The 20,427-nt window shown below is 36.6% G+C and overlaps 1 protein-coding gene across 16 annotated transcripts in view; it reads right to left on the bottom strand.

Moving 5' to 3' along the window:
• Window positions 1-20,427, bottom strand: part of stxbp5l (syntaxin binding protein 5-like) — a 130,307-nt gene that overhangs the window by 14,591 nt on the left and 95,289 nt on the right. For 3 of the 16 annotated variants that reach the window (XM_017420696.2, XM_017420685.2, XM_017420681.2), the window contains exons 19-23: window positions 17,153-17,221; window positions 15,912-15,977; window positions 8,675-8,779; window positions 3,649-3,702; window positions 906-1,085 (exon numbers count right to left, since the gene is read on the bottom strand). In XM_017420696.2, coding sequence (XP_017276185.1) covers window positions 906-1,085; window positions 3,649-3,702; window positions 8,675-8,779; window positions 15,912-15,977; window positions 17,153-17,221 — 474 coding nt within the window. The remainder of the gene's footprint in view (window positions 1-905; window positions 1,086-3,648; window positions 3,703-8,674; window positions 8,780-15,911; window positions 15,978-17,152; window positions 17,222-20,427) is intronic. The other 13 variants (XM_017420697.2, XM_017420691.2, XM_037976139.1 and 10 more) reach the window with 8 other exon arrangements.

The raw sequence follows: 20,427 nt of genomic DNA on the forward strand, positions 1-20,427 counted from the left end.
TTGTTGTTGTCTAACTTTCAAAGAAAAAAATGACAAACACACTCAGAAATTGTTAATAAAAAAACAAACAGAATGTCCAACCTATACTTTCATGGGAAAAAAAGCATCAACTGATACATTGCAAACGCAACAGTGATGTTATAAATTTAGTAAATGTCAGAACAAAATTAATCTTTTAAAATGTAGAGAAGAAAACAAAATAAAAATAAATACTGTGGTAAATAAAAACATAAATAAATGTTTAAATCACTTTACATTGCACCAACCTTTGGGCCTGGGACATGGTTGACACAAGTTTAAAGACACACAATGCAAGGATTGTTTCTTGCATCTGAAAGTAGCAGAGCCTACAGCCAGTTTGTTGTAAAACGATGCTAATGCAAGCTGCAGAGTTGACAGCAAAATGTAAAACACTGCTGTGTAAACTGCTCCAAAAGAGCTACAGTGTGAACCTTCCCACAATGTTTAACTGGTAAATTTCTGTTAGCACTTGTCAGCTTTCTTATCCATAATTTCCTTAGAAAGTACAGAGCTCATTTTGACAGCAAGAGCAGTCCAAGCACTTCAGCATGGAGAGAAGAGCATCTGGACAATCCTACAGTGTGAGAGCCACCACTGCATGGTGGAGGGTTTTGGCCAACAATACCTTTTCTTAATTTATTTTTTTAAATGTTAATAATAAATGTAGCCACAAACACTTCTCTATTATTCTTTTACAATACTGCACAGGATTTTGATTCCGTGTTTTATGTTGCCTACTTGCATTAGCACATGCTTGGCTTGTGTTAACTATGTATCAGGCCTCCGTCCACTTACCCCAAGGAGGAAGGGTGACATGCACTCATTGGGAGGGAGGAACATGATATGAAGGTTCAGGGATGGGATTTGGGAAGACAAGCACACACCTTCAGTGTGGGACACAGGCAAAGAGATCTCCATGCAAGCAGCAGACTGGGCCTTGCGGAAGGGTGGTCGGCCAGGGCCTCTGCGGGTAAGCCGTGGCCCCTCAGGACCCATTGGAACGCGAGGCTTCCCCGCCGAGCAGGGCTGGGAGGTGGGGCTAGTGCAATGTCCATTGACATGATCTGTAACAACGGCAAAGCATTAGCAAACAAAGGAAGGAGGGAAATGATTAACTTCTTAACCATATTGTTATCCACAGCTGCAACATCCATCGTCACAAGTCTAAATCAAATCAAGAAGTTTAAAATTTGGTTGTTTAAAAAAAAATCACAAATTTCATAATTTCATCATACACGTTTCTATTTCTATTTATTTGTTTGCATCATGTAAACTTTGGTAATTGCACTATGTGACCAGTGAAGATGGAAACTGTTGCAGCCTAAGGTGCACAGAGTCTGATTGTTAAGTAGGAAAATGATGTGCGAGGGACAGGAGGATAGTGCGTGACAAAGGGCTGAAAAGTGGTTCGAAGTAAATATGTGCAAGGAGAAGAAGGAGATGTTGTGGCCAAAGAAAGGAAAAGGAAAATGCAGAGTGAAAATGTGAGTGCAGCTTCATCCAGTCTGTGCCAGGAAAGAGATATGAACAAAGCAGACTTGTTTCATCTCCACTTTGTGCCTTTTTTATCTTTGCTGAAAAATTGTTTCTAGCAAAAGCTATTTAATTCTTTTTTTTTTTCTTGTTCTAGCCACACGCTATATGACATTACTGACAAAGCTTAGTCTGAAGATCAAAACAATAAAAACAAATACAAAAACTCCAAAATCTGCTTTATATTCTAATGCAGATTCCTTAAGTTGTTTGGGCTACAGAGTCGCAGATGGGGCTGACATGAAAACACTTGTTACCCTCTGGAATAGTGGCTTTGCTCAGCTTCCCGGAGGGACTGCATTTGTTGGAGGCTTTGTCCTCAGTTAATGTGGAGTGCTTGTGGGACTGAGAGTGTGAAAGTAATATAATTTGTTTAGAACTAAACCTTATTAATGAGACAAAGAAAAAGCAGGGCTGTGTGGACTCTGCTTTTCTTTGCTGCCTACAGTTTGACAAACAAACTGCCAAGATGACTATAATTAACAACCCCATGATACCCACATTTTGGTACTCTTGATTCTGTCTTGTCTTCAGAGATGAGTAAATAAAACATTGTCCTTTTTATAATGGCATCCTTGCGGTCGTAAAAATCAAGGATAAAATGATTTGTGGTTGATAGGAAGGTCTGATGGAATTGCTTTCCTTTATTTTTTCCCCTTTCCTTTCAGATATCCTTGAAAATAGAGACATTTATAAAGCACAAGAACAGACAGCATTATGTTAATTGGTAAAAGAAGAACATGGTGTCCTCTGTCCCGTGTTCTCTTGTGTCTCTTTCTTCGAAACTATCTTCATATTTAAACGCTTCAAACAAACGATCAGTTTTAAAGTGAAGATGAAAAACTCCGGTCTGTGTGCAACACTCACCCAGCTTAACAGCAGGACAGACCAAAAAAAGTCCAAGGAGTTTTCCCTACATGTATCACTGGGCTTATGGAGAGCCACGTGCTATGTAATAATTTTACAACTTTTATTTCAAAGTGCTATTCAGTAGATTACTTATTTGCCCCAAAATATTCTATAGGAAACTGTTATTTATCAAAGAGGACAGCGCTGCACTCTGACATAAACCCTGCAGCTAACTCATTCAAACCCAGTTCTCACAGATTACCACACATGTTATTCTATCAAAAATATTTCAAAATTGATATATAGAAATAGACACACTCACACAAACACAAACAATTAAGAATTCCCATAATAGACTATTCCGACATTTAGTTTATCATAAACCACAGTTGTTGTTTGTTTTTTTCTTTTTATTACCAAGTGCAATCACTTAATTTGTATTTTAACCCCTTTCATGCCAGCATTCATGGTTCAGGGTCCTTTCTGGATCTTAAAGGAAATTTAATAAGGTTAGATGTGTACATTTATGTTCCAGCTAGAGCTAAAGTTGTCCCTCTTACCATTGTTGAAAATGATTGTTTCTGTACCTGCTATAAAAATAAAATGTCAGCATAGTCACAGAAATAAGTCGGCACAGGCACATTTTATGCTAATATAGGCAGACGATTTCAGAGCAGACAGTGCATGTGACACTGCAGAAGGATAGCAAAGGGAAACCTGAGAATATGATGTGTAACAGTTAGAGATATACATGCGGGTTAGGTGTGTAGTATCTGTAATGTAAATGGTCCAGTCAAAATGGAAGAAGGACTGTTTGAGAGAGAAATGGTCCAGTTACAATGAGAGAGGCAGCAAGTGATCCGTTACTGTGGAGCAAGGTTGTCAATGGAGGAGAGATTACGCGAAATCAGAAGATGGTCCAACCATGATAAAGCGATAGAAAGCTTTAAATTTAAATATGGTCATGAGTTACAAATCACCTTTTAAAACACTTGCAAAATGTAGAAAAAAGAAGAAACAAACACAGTAGGTTCAAATCATATTTAAATACATTAAAGAGGAAAACAGAGGGGCGCTTCGAGTCAATAGTCTCATGGGCTGGTTGAACAGGAAAGAGAGTGATAAGGAAATCGATAAAGAAATCGAAAAAAAAGCAACATAAAAGCTTAGAAACTGTGACAAAAGCAGAAATTAAATGACTTAAAAGAAAATCTAAAGAAAACTGCTGGCTTTCGCCTACCGTACCAAGATCAGTCTTAAGATCTGTGGGCAGACTTAACTTTCTGCCGGGTCCCTTTACTGAAACAAAAGAATAGGAAACAAAGAACCAGTTATTTCCCTCAAAATAAAAGAAATAAAATGATAAAACAAACAAACTAAAGGGATTTTAATCTAATGGAATTTATGTCAAATAATGACAAATAAAGATGCAAATAATATTTAAAAGAACTAAAAAGAAAAAAAAAAATCAGTTAAATGAACATCAAACCAGAGCATGCAGATTGGTGCAGTTGCACACAGCAGGCACATTTCAAAATGCATGCTCCATTGCTGTCCCAGGCCAGTGCTTTTAGCTATTTCTTCAAGACTGATAAAGCCAGTGATCAGATAGAGTACTGACTGGACAGAACAGTTATTTGGAGCAGGTATTATTGTTATTTTACCTAATGAACAGCCCAAAAACAAGAACATCTCCTGTGGATGGAAGTCTTGAATGTGAGGGCTTTTCTAAAAAACATCACCTAATCAAAATGTGAAAAATACTGAGGAATTTATTGAGTATGCCCTTGTTCTTTTCTAATGTCTATTGAAAATCTGTTTTCAGAGGCCTGGGATGTCTGACAAGGAGACACAAATAAACGGGGTGACACCACAAGGTGCCAATACAACAATCACAGTTAGACACTGAAGACAACCAAAATAGCTCAATAAAACATTTTGCAAGCATTTTGCAGTAAGTGGAGAACTGCAAGTGATGAACTTGAGGTGCTACAAGTCTGTTCCCCCTCAAAAAATAGATGGTCATGTTTGTTTATTTATTTGTTTTTTTTTTTCTTTTCTGAATGATTAAACTTAACATGTGGAAGAGACAAGATGGTGTTTACATGATGCCTGATAAATTTCATGACCACGACAAAAATGGCATGACTATGATATATCTTGAAGATTCTGTTCTTTTAAAGGATATTTTAAACTTTAAAGAAAAAAAAGTCATTAACTGAAGCAACATTGATTCAAGACTCAGGTTTCAACCCTTCTGCCATCAAGCATCAATGAAGAAAATAATATATCAAAGGAGATTTGTCGAAGAAAATAATAAAAATCTTCTGTATTACAATTACCCAGTTATGTTTTGACAAAACACACTGCAATGGTGCCATGATTAGTATGGTTGGCACACAGCAAGAAGGGCCATGTTTGAACCTACTGGTCTGATGAGACCATTGTGTGTGAAGTTTGCATGTTTTTCATGAATTTTCCTACGTGATTCAGGTTCCTCCCAGAGTTTACAGACACTAATTGTGGAATATTTCTATGTTCTAAATTGGCTGTAAAAGTAAATATGTGTAGATGTCTCAGTTTTTGTCCCTTAGGTGGACTGGTAACTTGTCTAAGGTATAACTTTTCTCCCGTGTGTTAGCTGGGATAATCTCAAGCCCACAGTGACCTGAACAAGAAAAAGAAGCACAGCTACTTGATAGTTTTTTTATTTTTTGCAACACATGATGTCAGCAGCTTGGTATCAGAGGTCCTTTTGAGCATAAATATATATATATATATATATATATATATATATATATATATATATATATATATATATATATATATAAATCCAATTTTTAGAAAGGAAATTGAGGTGGTCTGATGTTATGATTGACTAAAATAAATTAAATCAATTTATTTCTGATCTTTTTTTCCAATTGCAAACCATTGGGAAAGCTTTACTAAGAAGAAAACAGATGAGCTCTGTGTGTTTCTCATAATAAACCTTGGTGACCAGATGCTGCTGCGGCCATATAAAACGTGGACTGTTAGAGATACAATGACAGGAAAAATTTTCTCATAATAAACCTGTAGTACACAGACGGTTCATCTCTGTAATAACTCCTTGGTTGCACAAACATTTCATAAACTGGTTTTAATCAGAATAAACAGGTGGGACTGATCTTAGGAGCCAAAGGGTTGCTTAGTGTGAAATAAGCAATAACTTGCTAAATACTGCATGCATTATCATTAATTAATGTGGGTTTTAAACTACAGTCTCAGTTCTTACTGTATGCTCACTGAACCATTAGTGCCTTCCAAAAGTATTATATTTTCTTACCTTACAATCTGGCATTAAAATTGATTGGTTTGTAATGTTTGAAAACTTTAAGAAGCCCACAACATCTAAAATGTAAAATATATTTAGTTGTGAAACAAATAATAAATAAAATAAAAAATATATATGTAAATATATTAAAATAAATTCTACATAAGAACCCAAGTCCCTGGAAGAGTGATCTGGACTGGCTGCACAATCCAGTATTTCTAATAAATTTTATATTCCATTCCACAGTAAGGCATGATGGTTGCGCCAACATGCTGAAAAAGAAAAAAAAAGAGAAGTTCTTTGAGAAGTTTCTCTTGTGCCTTTTGGTGAATTCCAGATATGGTTTTACTTTAGGCAGTGGCCTTATTTGGAGGTTTTCCTTTGACGATTTACACAATAGGGCCATTGTGTCTTCCATTTAATACACTGACTACATCTGAATCACAGGAAACCTTGTCCAGATGTGAGATTCACCCACCTTTGCATTGGTACTAATAAGCCTTCCTTTAATCTTTAACTCAAGTCAAACACAATGATGAGCCAAGAATGTAAGCTGGTGTCACAATGAGGCCAATGATTTCATTTTTGAAGGCCCACTCCTGCCAGGACATAAACAATGTCACAAATGCCCCTTTTTGCAAGATCAAGTCAGGTCTTATTTCAAATGTAACCATCTTCTTTGCAGCTCTTCAAGGTTATCTTTGACTTCTTTATTATCTTTCTGATGAATGCCCTCATTACCTGGCCTGCCTTTTTGCCAGAGTTGATATGATATCTTTCAACTATCATATGATGTATTTTTTAAAGGTCTTTAGAAGTATACATAGGTTACAGTTTTAATATTAGTATATCCTATAAAGCTGTATATACCTTTATGGCCAGGGTCTTTTAGGACAGGGTCTTCTGGGTCTTAATTTTGCTACTGGCTTCAGTGTGTTGAGAGTTTGGTACCTTTCAGTCTGAACAGAAAAGTGCATTTCTGAGACCAGCTAAAACACTACTAATAACTCTCGGGGTTCCAGGTCTTCCAAGCTTGAAGGTTGACCACCCAAGGGAAGGGGAAATGAAGAGTTGTCTCATTTCTTCAGTACAAAGACCACCTTATTATGATTATGTAACTTCTTAAAATAATTGGAAGTACCAGATCCTAATTAAAAGGCCTCTTCTCCTTTCTAAAACTTCACCCATTCAGTTTGACCTATTTTGTGCAAGTTCAATGAATTAAACCCACCACATACCCATCTAAATTACACATTGCAGTGCAAAATAATTTGACAAATAGCATGTGGGCTGAATTTGTTTCCAAGGAACTGCATATGCTGATTTTAATGAGATCAGTAACATCTCAGTCAAAACATGTCAGCAGTAAATGAAGCATTGCAAATTTCTACTAGACTGTTGGACAACTTTGAAATGTTATGTAGAGAATACTATGTTTTAAATAAACAGATATGCCTCATACACGATCTCAGCACAGTTTGTTAGGCAACAATTTGCTCACAGGTGTTCTCAATGCATGGCAATGGCAGAAAGAATTATTTTCTGCTTGTTGCTCAGCAGTGGATGGTTTCTTTTAACTTAGTTTTGTGACCCAGCAGGTGCTTTCTTTCTTTCTGCAAAGATAAAACATTTGCCTGAGGCAAAAACAAACATTTAAATGTGCTTTGAATTTTTTTTTTTGTTGTTGTTTTGTTTTTTTGCACGAGCCCATAGTAGACACATATTTTATATTTTCTCACAGACAAGTGACAGTGGTGAAAGTTTGAAGAGACTCTTATGTTCTAGTTCCTGGCTTTTAATATTGCACCCATCTTTCCTGACTTTTGTTGCATATCATATAAACTCCCTTTTCCTTTTGTGTTCCATCTGTATATCATATAAAACAATATCGGAAAGAGAATAGAAAACAAGATTAAACCTATAGTTGTTGAGTTCTTGTGGAGCTTCATTAAGAAACACATTTTGACAAAATTATGGCAAGGCAATAAAGTACAAATTGCCAACATCACACATAGGGCTAATATAGGACCAAAACACAGTTGAACACTGAAACACTATAGACACATAAAGCAAGCTCTAGTTAGACTCATCAGCACTGCAACTGACCACATAATGGGCTCCATGCAGTTAGTTAGAGACAAGACAAGACCATGATGAATGTTAGCCAAGGGGACAACAAGATAAGTATGTGGGCCTATTGACACACAGAAAGAAACCCCGAGTGCTACAGCTCTAGGAAAGGAGCATGTTGCCTTTTAGTGGCAGAGATGAGTGATTCCAGAGGAGCCACAATGATTAATGTCACACAGAATGAAGCACTCGAGGCACTGATGAGTGAGGAGAAGTATCAGACTGGAATACAACTCCTTCCTCTTCCTAAGCCCACCTGCGTCAGGGCATTGGAGAATGATGAGGGATCCAAGGTCGAAGCCCAGATCGGGCACATATAACAAACATCACTGCACCTGGAGCAGTGAGACAATGCACCGCCCAGCAGTCATCTGCACAAAGCATTTAGCACATTGAAAAAGCAGCCAAACACGCTCTCCTCCTAGCAACACAGTGCTTGTTTACACTGCAAGCAAGCTGGTTCACGGATCTTTCCGTTGTGACCAGTGGTGGTTTGAGAAGCTCTGATTTTTCTTTGTCTTTCTGCATCCCCTTTTTTACTTTTTCTTCCAGGACTGCAATACTGTAGTTTACAAAATGTAGCACAGAAAGATGTATTTTTAAACTAACTTGGTTAAATTATTATAGTGTCTGGAAAAGTTGGAGTTTTAGTATCTTGCTGATAATGTTGCTCACAGTGTGGAAGCAGAGCAAGCATGCAATGTGCAACATCGAAAAAAAGTCTTAAAACTAATGATCCTATATCTCCCTCTCTTATCATTGTACAAGAAGGATCACAAGCAGGTGTCCACACAGAGGCTTAGATCTATAAGTCATCCCTCATCTTACCATTGTCCAGCAAGTAAAAGACTGGACTGCAGTGGCTGGCTCTCAGACTGGCCACAGGCTCTGGCAGGACGCGTGGGTCATTGTGAAGGGAGGTTGGGTAATGAACTGAAACAGGAGAGCCAACAGAACAGACACAGACTTTTCAGGGAAACAGGGGAGAGACAAACACATTGGGTGAACTGGGGAGAAGAGAAACTCGTAGATAAAAGGAAGGAAAATTTTTTTTAGAAGTTATGGAAACAAAAAGGGTCAACAGGTTTCAGAACAACTCTGTTCCACCAACAATATAAGACTTTGAAGTCTTCATTTGTTATAACAACAAAAATACATCTACTGTACCACAAAGACAACACAACTACAACCAATCACCACCACTTCTTACACAATTACTGCTCTTTCCTAATTTTATGACCATTTGTGTATTTGTGACAAATGTGATTCAATAAACACTTGAAGGTTTTTACAAAGGCATCTTACTTTTAAACATTTGGTGCTACAAAATCCCTACAATGTTCAAACCCCTTGAATATATACATCAGTAACTAAAACAAATACTTTGTTCATGTTTTTGTTAAATACAGTCCTTAGTAAAATGTGAAATGTGATGATTTTTTTTTTTTGCCCATGTGCTTAGGTCAAGATTCTGATGTCTAAAAAGGTTGTGACTGCAAAAGCTTGACTGACTGGAACCCGTGGGAACAATGACACAAGATTTGCTTTGCTGACAGGCTGTCAGAATTACATCACCAGGGTAATTACCACTTCAGCAACTCAGAAACTATGCAAACATTTCATTTAAGGTCATACACAAGGTTTTCAAACTGGAAAAAACAGCAAGCCAAGGCTCAGTCTTTGAGTCTAAACATTACACATAAATATTACAAATTTTATTATAAAACTGTAATCATGTATATATTTATATTTAGTTTATTGCTGTGTGCATATTAAGTGTGTTTTTAATCTCTGTCTTATTTTTGCTGGCTAAATAACAACAACAGAAGATATGAACTGATCAACACCACTTTAGCTGTATTGTGGGAGACAAAAGATATTCTATATTCACTGTATCCATAATATGTTATGCTGCTACAGGCTTGGATGCTGGAGGACATACTGATCACATTCTCCCTCTGCTTTTATTACTTTTTCTACTCTCCACGATTTGATGCAATCTGCTGGCTTCCTTACATAAACAACAATTTACTATTTTGGATTTCATAATGTACTGGATGTGGATGTACTGTATCATAATTGGTTTGAATTAACTGTAATTTGATTTGTATTTGGATCTGTTTTGGATTGAATTGGGTTTATGATTTGGAGAAGAGATTTATTTATTTATTTGTTTTCATTTTATATAGTGCTCTGAGATGACCTTTGTTGTGAACTGGTGCTAAATAAAAAAAATGAGTTGAACTGAACAACGTAGAAGTTAGTTTGAAAAGTGAAATATCGCTTCAGATGATGCACGAGACGAAGAAAACACAGCTGTTCTTTTCATTTTTGGGATATATTTTGCCAATACAATGGACTTACATAAATAAAGCACTTAAATCATTTAAGCAAACTTAGGCAATGACACTGATAAAGAGGTTTAGCAAAAAGTCATTTCTGACACTGTTTTTTACGAGTTTATAACATATCACAGTTAGAGTTAAACATTTTTTTTTGTTATGTCGTTGACACTTATGAGCTTATGATTATGAGATGTTACATTATTCTTTACAACTCAGTTTTAGGGTGTATTTTTCAGTACATAACTGTCTAACTAGATTATTTTTGGGAGGAAGTCACTAATATTAATAAACATCATACAATAATGTGTAATGTAACCTAACATGATGACAATCCCTGTGTACTGTTGATAATTATGCTATATTATGTTGAAACAGTTATTTTACAAATGAATCACCAACACTAAATTTTCTATTTGTATTTTCCAGACAGTAAATACTTTTACTGTTATTGTTTTGTTACAGTTCTTCAATTTTGCATGGTCTTAGGTTTTCTCTAACTTTGATTTCCTTGTGAGTTTCAGACACCACATCACCTCAAGTGCCCACAGCTAAAAATATCCTGCTGGGTCAGATTCGGATCCCTCACATGACATCTTGTTAGTCCATCTTTCAGGGGCTGGGTCGAGTAAGCAATGCTACAGCTACATGCGGCTTAAAACTCCCACGGAAAAGGTGTCACACAAACCCACAACAACAGACCTCAGGACATAAAATGAGCACAATGGGCAGGATGTGGTAGGAGACAACTTTCAGGCAGCAGAAGGGCCAATTACTGGATCTAATGACAAAAGAAAGATAAGAAAAAGGTCAAGAGAGAGAAGGAAAGATTTGTGAAGAGGAAAAGAGAAAAAAATATGTTTGCAGTTATTGACATACAGGGTGAATGAGGACAATTGCTGACTTGCTTAATAAGCTGTCTGCAGCTTGTATATGGGTTTGAGCAGACACAGCAAACCTGGTGCGCCAGAGACAGACAGACAGCCTCTAATGGCCACAGAGAAGGATGGCAGTTGGTTTTCAGCCAGAGGAAACAAGGCATGAACTCTTTGCCTGTCAAGTAAAGCACAGCTGTGCTGTCTCATTTGACTGCACAAATAACCTGTTTCACAGTGTTTTATACTTCTCCCCAATTAATATGGAATAGGTTTTATTCTGACAAAAAAAAAACCCAACTAGACTAAATTTCATCTTGCAATTTTAAAACTGTAAACTGCTCTTTCTCTGCTCCACCAGTCTGCATCCCCTCCCCCTGCTGACTGAATGTGAAGCTGACAATTGTTCACACCGTGTCCTGTTGTAAATGTACCAGTGCTTTTCATTCATCTCTCTGTAAATCGTCCCTTCTTCTATCTCTTTAATTAACCAGTGACAGGCCTGTAATGAGACAGAATGTCCATGACCCAGTCGACATCACAATTCTGAAAGATACTCTGCCACAGCAGCAAAGAACATCTTGTCCTGGTTTTATTATTTTGTTCTCGTGGCGTGAATGCAGGCTCAAAGGCAAGGCTGGAGAGTACACATGTGAGAAAAACGTAAAAAAAGAAGAAAAAAAAAGTCTTTTGTGATACTGTAACAGCAAATAATAAAAAGATGATTAAAGATTACCCAACAAATACTGTACTGAAGTCACTGTGTATTGTACTATACTCATGCTCTGCTTAGAAGTGTCCAAAATTCAGCACAATAATGCAAAATGTCTGGTTTATGTCAATAGCTCCCGATCACTGCATTCAATAACCATCTAAAACAAAATAAAATGCCAAAGACTATTTTTTGGTGTTCATGAGTCCCCAAAACAAAAATAAACTGAATTTGCCTTATATTTAAAAAAAAAAAAAAACTACCTATATTTGTTAGACAAAGAATCACAGAACTTTGGGTATTCATATAAAACAGTACACTGCAGAAAGATGATTTCTTGTACATTGATCATCCAATGCTTTATGAATATTTATGGATGAAGTACAAGCAATGTTTACAAACTATGACCACAGTTTCTGGTTTGCCACTGTTGATGTGGAGGCCTTTTATACGAAGCACTTCGCTAGTCTTGATAATCATTCAAATCAGTCATTTTAACAGCCATATTCACCCATTTACACACACATTGTTTCATGATCTATTGTAGTGATGATCAGCAGCATGTCCCATATTTGGCCTCTTTCCTTAGAAAAGGTAAAGAGAGACCGCTCAATATTAAGCAGGTGATAATGTTTAGCAAAAAAGTGGAGCAGAAAAATTATTTTCCCTGCACAAAAAATGATCTAATTTCAAGACTAAAAACACAAAAAAACACGAACCCAGCTATTTTCTAGTCACATAATCCAAATACACAAATACATGCAGTATAAATGTGAAAATGGTCTGCAGCTATATCACCTTCTACCCTCAGCTTGGTTCTACAAAGTCAGCTAAGTTGTGCTTGTCATTCACCCTTTAAATTTTTCACGTTTTATTTCACACATTTATACACTCTCATGGTGCTGAGCACATCAGGGAAATGTAAGTTTTTCAGCATCTTGCCCAAGGGCAGTTTGAGAGAGCATGGGTTCAAACCACTAACCTTTCAACTGGTGAATGACTTCTTAACCAATCAGGCTGCAAAATATGATTCCTCTTCTTTTTCCCAGAGATCTGCCAAGAGTCTTTTTCTATTTTGACATTCCTGTAACATGACTGGGAGGCATTAGATCAATATGACTTTACACCCAGCTTGTCCTCTGTAACTGAGCTTTGAACTTTGTTCCTAAGGGAGAGCTCGCATAGAGAGATGGCAGATACTTATCTAGAAAGTATTTGTGTACCACTGTGACTCTGAGAGCTGCAATGTGGAGAAAAGTAGTTATAGCTGGGTTTCTCTCAAGGCAAACTGTATCAAGTGAGTCGTTTTATTTAAAGTAATTTAAAAACTCTGACCTGTGAAGCCCAGGAGAGGAGAATCTAACAAAGCACTGTTCTTTAAAGCCAAGAAGGGTCATCACCTGTTTGGACAGGTGTAAAAACGGTGTGTTGACAGTTTGGGAGAATGCAGTGGCCTGTACCCTGTTGAATTACTTATATATTTTTAAAAGATGAAATGAAGAGTAACCACAGTAGCAGGCAACCTCAAAGTTAAATTGCTCAGTAAAACATATTAAACCATCTGACTTTTTGCCCATAATAGCACCTTTTCATTTCCTCTCATCCACACACTGAATAATGACTTAATCTTCTCCCACAAACAGTGGCTTATCCATGTTTATGAAAGCAAACGCCCAACCTCTAGAACTTTTTTTTTTTACAAAACATAAAATTTTCAGTCCTCCAACTTAATCCTTTTTGGCAAGCACCAGAAATTGCATTACTTAATTGAAGTGAGAGCCAAAGTTGTAAATTATGTTCCATTTGTTGAAAGGTTTCAGAAATTGAGTGCAATTTTGGGGAGATATGAAAATATATTGTCAATTTGTTCCTCTTCCCATCTAAAATAATCTGACTAGAACAAATTGGGCATCAAGGCAGTTATTAGAAGAAATTTCAAACTGTGTCAGAAACTACTTTCAAGCCTAGATGTTTTGCAACTGAAAGAAATTCTCAAAAATCATTTTTTTATTTATATATTTATTTTTAAAACGTTGGCTTGAATATAATTTGCAGTATATATGCAACCTGTTAATTAAAAGCGATGTTTCCCAATCTCAACCCATCTGCTCTTCACATTTTACATACTTACCTTTTTCAGCACACCTGTTTCAAATAAATGGGTCACCTCGTCAGCAATTCAAGCTCTGCAGTGGCCTGATAATGACCCATTCATTTGATGCAGGTGTGCTGGAGCAAAGACACATCAACACATGGGAAAATATGTGTACTGACCAAAAACTGACAACCAGTATCTTTGTTCCTTTTTGTTCTTGCTTTTTTTTTAAATTCTGTAACACTGCTGCATTATGGAACCACTTTTTTGTTGCAGAATAACAGTCTTTTTGTTGTCTCAATCAGAAGACCATTAAGTATCGTTTTAATGCTTTATATTTATATTTCTTCTGAAATCTATAATTCAGGATTAGAAAAGATTTCTCCAAAGGATACTCTGGTGTATCATTACTAATAGCTTCTTTTATGTGCATTTTGGGGATTCTGACAATCTTTGAAATGGAGAGAGGAGACAGGGAGCCACCAATTAGACAAATGAAATGAGCCTCAGGTCTGAGAAAAACTGTAGGAGAGGATGATTTTAAACCAAGCACAGAGTTTCATGCTATGCAGTTAAGTCTTGAGAGAATCTAAAAAACTGTGTTGCAAAAACAACAATCAGCCATAACATCATTACCACCTGCCTAACACGAGGTAGGTTCCTCTTTTTCCACAAAAAATAAAACAATAAGAGTTCTAATATTTTAAGTCAAAGACAAGGCAACACTGGGCTTTACTGACAAGTCTTGGACTGGGATGTTAGCAATAAACCCTTCAAACTATTGGGTGGAATCTTTGTAGATTATGTTTGCTTTTCAAAGATGACATTAGATCCAAACAGATATTTAGTAAGTTTGGAAGCCAGAAGAACACCTTCTTAAGACTTTTTATTTTGCTTGTTGAGAGTTTCTAAAGCAGGTTTTGCAGGACATCTTGTTCTGTTTTCAGGTAAACTACTAGCCTAGGGTAGTGCTACTGCCATGCTATGAGGGTGTCATGGTTACAAATATGTCTGTATGGGTGAAAAGTGTTAAACTGTTCATATGTATGCAAGGACACACAGTGTAACTCACTTTACCTGTCAGTGGTCATAATGTTATGGCTGATCCATAAAATGTCTTCTATAGCACAGAGCTGGAACACATCCTGTCTGCCTGGTGGTGTCTTCAGTACAACCACACACAAACACAGATGCCCTCTAACCTTTAATTTCAGTATTCACCGAGATGAAGTGTTGCTTTAACTCATACAAACAGTCCTGCCTAAAAAGCTTTTGCTCCATTCTCTCTAACCATTCAAACCTCGACAAACTGCAAACTTCATTCTACTATAACACATCATCTTCTTTTCCATGAATACAGCCGGGAGCTCAAGTCAGTGCTCTAATTTGTAACACGTAACATTTTTTTCTGATAAAAGTGACAATATAACACCACCTAAAACATTTTTTAAAAGACAACCACACAGTTATTATTTCCTCTTGAAAAGAACATCTCTTTCGTTATAAATCATGTGGCATCTAATGCGAATGAAGCACTGTTATACGCTCATATGATGACAAGCATTCAACCAACCCAAGATTTTTTTAATATATATCATTATTGTTAAGAAAAAAAATAAGGTAATAGGTTAAAAAAGGTTTTAAGCCTAATGCAACATGATGAAAGTTACTGCAACCCCTTCTAAATGATCAAAAAATCTTAAAATGTCACAGATAAAGAAAGAGTAGACAGATAAAAGGCATTTCCCTTCTTATCTTTGTGAAAGCATACCTTTCTTTTAAAAAACAACAAAAAAAGAACCATTTTCAGCACTTCTTGTTGATCTTTGCAATCAAACATCAGTGAGCATAAACTGCCGTCCTCATCAAGTGAAGAAGCTCCTGTGATGGGTGAGGTGACCAAAGGCTGTCACTCAAGTTTAAACTCAACATCATCCCAGCAAAGTTTCAACGTGCCAGCAGTAAAACAGATGCAGATACAGCGGGTGAGGACCTGGTACTGTTTGGTGCATGTGTGTATAAATGCATGTGAGCAGATTACCTGAGGTTGGTGATTTGCTTCTCTCCATGTCGATGGACTGCTGGTTGTCAGTGAGTTCAGTAAGGCCTGCCGCAGCCAATGACAGCCAGGAAAAGGAAGAAGAGATGAGGATTTTCTATTAGATGATTTGAAAAATGTAAAGACTACAGAGCGCAGAAAAATCAACATGGTCAGCCACACAAAACCCAAAGAAAGAGAAATAGTTGAATTGTCAGATCTGATCATTTGTTATAGTGACTTCCCACTATTTTGTTGATATTTGTAATGTTTAGATGCATGAGAATCAAGCTCTTTATTAACAGTTGATACTTTATCCCTCTTCAGTTAATGTTTCTTAGGATTAGTTTTGTCCTCTGGGAGCAGAGTGGCTGATTGCCAATGTGACCTGCACTACAATTTGATTAAAACTATGGAAATAATTTGGGTTCCACCAGATTACATTAAGATGTAAATGTAATTATAATTTGGCATTTAAAGCATGTAGTGCAAATCACACGATCAAAGACACAAAACAAAAACACAAGTCCAATCAGGATCATCTCAAATCTCATTACATGCAGCAAGCACATGTCAAAATAAAATCCTTTCTTCCAGCCACATACGCTGACATCATTCCATCTAGTTCTTTTTTTTAGTCTAACTATGAATGTGGGGTGTTTGAGCTGCATTTACTGTGAACTCATTAACAGCCTCACTGAGTCACCATAGTTAAAATGTTTAAATAATTTAATTATTTTCTCTCAGTCATGAGTCCATTTTAATTCTAATTCTCCTTTTACAAATGACTGCAGACTTTTACAGACACTCGGACTAAAACTTTATTGAACTAATAAATCAAGAATCCCTTTGTAACCACAAACTAAAAGCACGCATTGTATCTTTTTTTCTGGACCCAGTGCACGAACTAAGCTTCATTCACTCCACCAACTTTGATTCAGTTGAAATATACATCATATGGATTAGATATATAATTTATAACTTGCCCTTACTTAGCGGACTCTCCTTCTGCAAAGGATGTAATGCAGACATGACTGGAATAGGAAAAGTTCGATATGTGGCAAAATTGATGAGACAATTATTCAAATATTCCAATCATTTCCTTATCTTGTTGCTTTGCAGTAGGACCACATCAGTTTCTATGCTGCCTAAATCTACAAAACACCTCCTTCCACCCACCCCAACCCTCCTGCACACACACACCAATTCCCCCCCAGCCTTTGCTTTACGAAGGCCCGACTTACTCTGATAGGATGTACGGATCCTTTTCTTTGAATCTGAATAAAGGTTAGACAGGCCGCGCATGCAATGCTCTGTCAGGCAGGCCCACATGCCCACATCAGCAGCCACAGAGTCACCCAAGGGTGGGAGGAGGAGGAGGAGGAGGGAAACAAGGTGTGGTGGGCAGGATGAAAGAGTGAGAGCCGTGGGAGGAGATTCAAGATTGAACAGGAGGGAAGGAAACGAGAGAAAGGTAGCATTGTGAGTGGGGTGAGAGATAGTGGAAAGAGAAAAGATAAAGAAATGATGTCAAGAGGGAGAAGGCATATTTTTAGGAGGGAAGGCAGGAGGGGGTGAGGGGTTGGAGGGGAGAGAGAACACACACTCTTAGAGTGGAAAAGATAGTGAGAGCAAGCAGCAACTGAGTTAGTATCAGGGGAAGACAGACAAGATATACCGGCTGCTCCGGCAAACCCCAGAAATGCTGATGTTATTGATAATTTGAAGAAAAAAACCACTGTGTTAGCAGGAATCATTACTGAGCTACACAAACATCACTCTCCTGTTGCACCAATTATTTGTCTTATGTCTAAACTTTGGTTGCAGTATTTTAATTTTCACCGTGTCAGTGAAAATACAGTTAGAAATAAAAAAAGCATAGTTTATAAAATAAATACATTTGACGGACATATTGTATGTGAACACTGCATGCACACTTTTTTTAGGCAAACTGAATTATTTGGGATTAATTCAGTTGTTGACCATATATAACATTATTAGGAAATCAAGAAAGTCAAAGTAAAAGGAAGTTTCTTATTTTCTTACAACTAAATTTTTACAATAATTATAAAAATATTGTAAAACAAAATTAGAATTGAATTTATCTTTGGTTAGAGACCAATTTAATCTCATTGTTTAGTTTTTTTTCTCACTGGTAAACAGAAAGGTACCTTGAATGTAATGTGATTGGATGTGAATGTTACAACTTCTTTCTCTGCTGCTACAGTTGGAAAAAAAAGGGAAAACAAAGGCATCTTCAAACAAAAAACCCTGCAGGCTTTAGAGTCAAACCTTCAGCCCAAAATTACCCATAAAAGATCCAGCTTGCTGTAATGACAAAAGTAAGTAATGGATCCCCAGCCTGCTGCAGCCTTACTTAAAGTGCTGCCCTGCAGGAAGGTTGCACTTCTACAATATGCTCTCACTTATTTTTGTACAATATTCTAAATTAAATGTCTATGTTTATGTTTATTGTTTCTAATTAGTCGTTTGCAATTGCACCTTCTCCTATTTTCTCCTGTTTTGCAATTCTGTTCACTATTTCTAACATAATTACTGACTATCAGTTTGTAACACTTAGATACAATTGCTGAACCTATCTTTAGGGGATTTTAACAAATTCTCATTCACTGACCATTTATGCAAAAGCAGTTCAAAGGTCAAAAAGGAGCTAAAACAATTTCCCACATCAAATAATCAATCTCAACCATGTGATAAAACCCACCATAAATGTGTGGTAATGGATCTCTTATCAAAAAAAACATTTGCTAAAAATGTTTGCATTGTCGTTTGCTTGAACTCTTGTAGTTTCTTTGCATATTCTGGTTATTGAGATGATGGCACCATACAAGTTTGATAACTAAAATGCAATGATAAGTTCACATCTTTCCCATTTGTTTTCTTTGCTACACTTACAGTCAGACAGAAGAACCAAGCCTGAATGTTGTGTTTGCAACAAAGAGTGACAAAGGTTTACACTAACATTGACCTTTCTTGATTAAAAGTGGTCATGTGTCCCAAAATGGTTCAAATAAATTAGCATTTAAGTTAATATGGTTTGGGTTTGTAGAAGTAAAACCAAGAAAAGAGATGAAGAAAGTAATGTTTTTGCCTGAAAATTGTGCACACAGTGTAGTTTATAAATACATATTGTGTGTGTGTATGAAGTGACAACAGCTAAAAATGTGTTTGAAAAGACAAAACAATTTTCGTAGAGACAGCTAAGCAAGCACCTTATCATTTAATGCCCTTAACCTTTTGAAAGTATTTCTGTATTCAATTGGAATTAACTTCAATACAGAAATTGTTCTGAATCAAATAACACCATCTGGTAAATATAAAACTGTATTTGTGTTTTTATTTTTCCAATTTCATACTAAACACTCTATCATAAAGTCATTTTCTGGAGTCAATAACAGCTGAAGTACCACAGCATAAAGAGCTGAAAGTTCTTCAGCCGAGGTTAGTTTATTGTCAAATAAATATTTCCTTTGCATTACACAAAACGGTTTGCTGCATGGTGGGGTTGCATACCACTATACCACACTCAGTATAAATCGGTTTCTTCAGAGGCCATTGCCAGCCAAGATAGGAAGGAGACAAAAGGGAAGTGGGGGACAAGGAAATACAACAAGACCTCTGTGGCTTCAAACTACAAATATGTGCTCAAGCAAGATTGAAACAGAGCAAACAGAGAAACCAGATGATAACATGCATATAAATGCCAATGTTAGATGACCCACAAGTTGTTAACATGCACCTCAAAACATATTGCAAATGATTCTGTTGTGTGGTTTTGTGTGACAGAAAAGGAGGAAAACAACAGAGTTTGTGCAGTTTGACAGAAACAAGCTTTTGCATTTCACTAAATGTGCATATTCTGCCAGTTCTAGAATTTTGTAATAAAGTGAAAAAAAAGAATGCTATTATGTACGTCAGTATGTGTGGTTTTAAATGCGTATTGTCAAATAGTGCCATGTAGTTTTAAAGTCTTCTGCAGCAAGTCTAAGACTGAAAGCTCATCAGATTGTTTGCATGTATAAGTAATGAGTAATTTGTAAATTAGCAAGACAGGGTTTAAATAAAACTAGCAGGGCAAACTATTCTCTGATTCAAATCGAAGCACATTTTTAGCCTTGCAGTATAGAAATAGATGATTACTAATTTGGATTATTGTAGATTATGAAAAACATGCCTTCCAGTTTCCACCAATCAATCAATCAATCAAATTTTATTTGTATAGCACATTTCAGCAGCAAGGCATTTCAAGGTGCTTTACATAATTAAAAAACAAAATAAAAACAGCATGTGACAATGAATAAACAGTAAAAAAGAGACAAACATCAAAAACCCGCACTCTAACCCTAATTTAGCCATAAGCAACTCTAAACAGGTGGGTTTTAAGTTGAGATTTAAAGGCACCCAGTGTTTCAGCTGTTTTACAGTTTTCTGGAAGTTTGTTCCAAATTTGTGCTGCATAGAAACTGAAAGCTGCTTCTCCTCGTTTGGTTCTGGTTCT

Source organism: Kryptolebias marmoratus, linkage group LG6 (genome assembly GCF_001649575.2).
Source record: "Kryptolebias marmoratus isolate JLee-2015 linkage group LG6, ASM164957v2, whole genome shotgun sequence".
NCBI classification, from domain to species: Eukaryota; Metazoa; Chordata; class Actinopteri; order Cyprinodontiformes; family Rivulidae; genus Kryptolebias; species Kryptolebias marmoratus.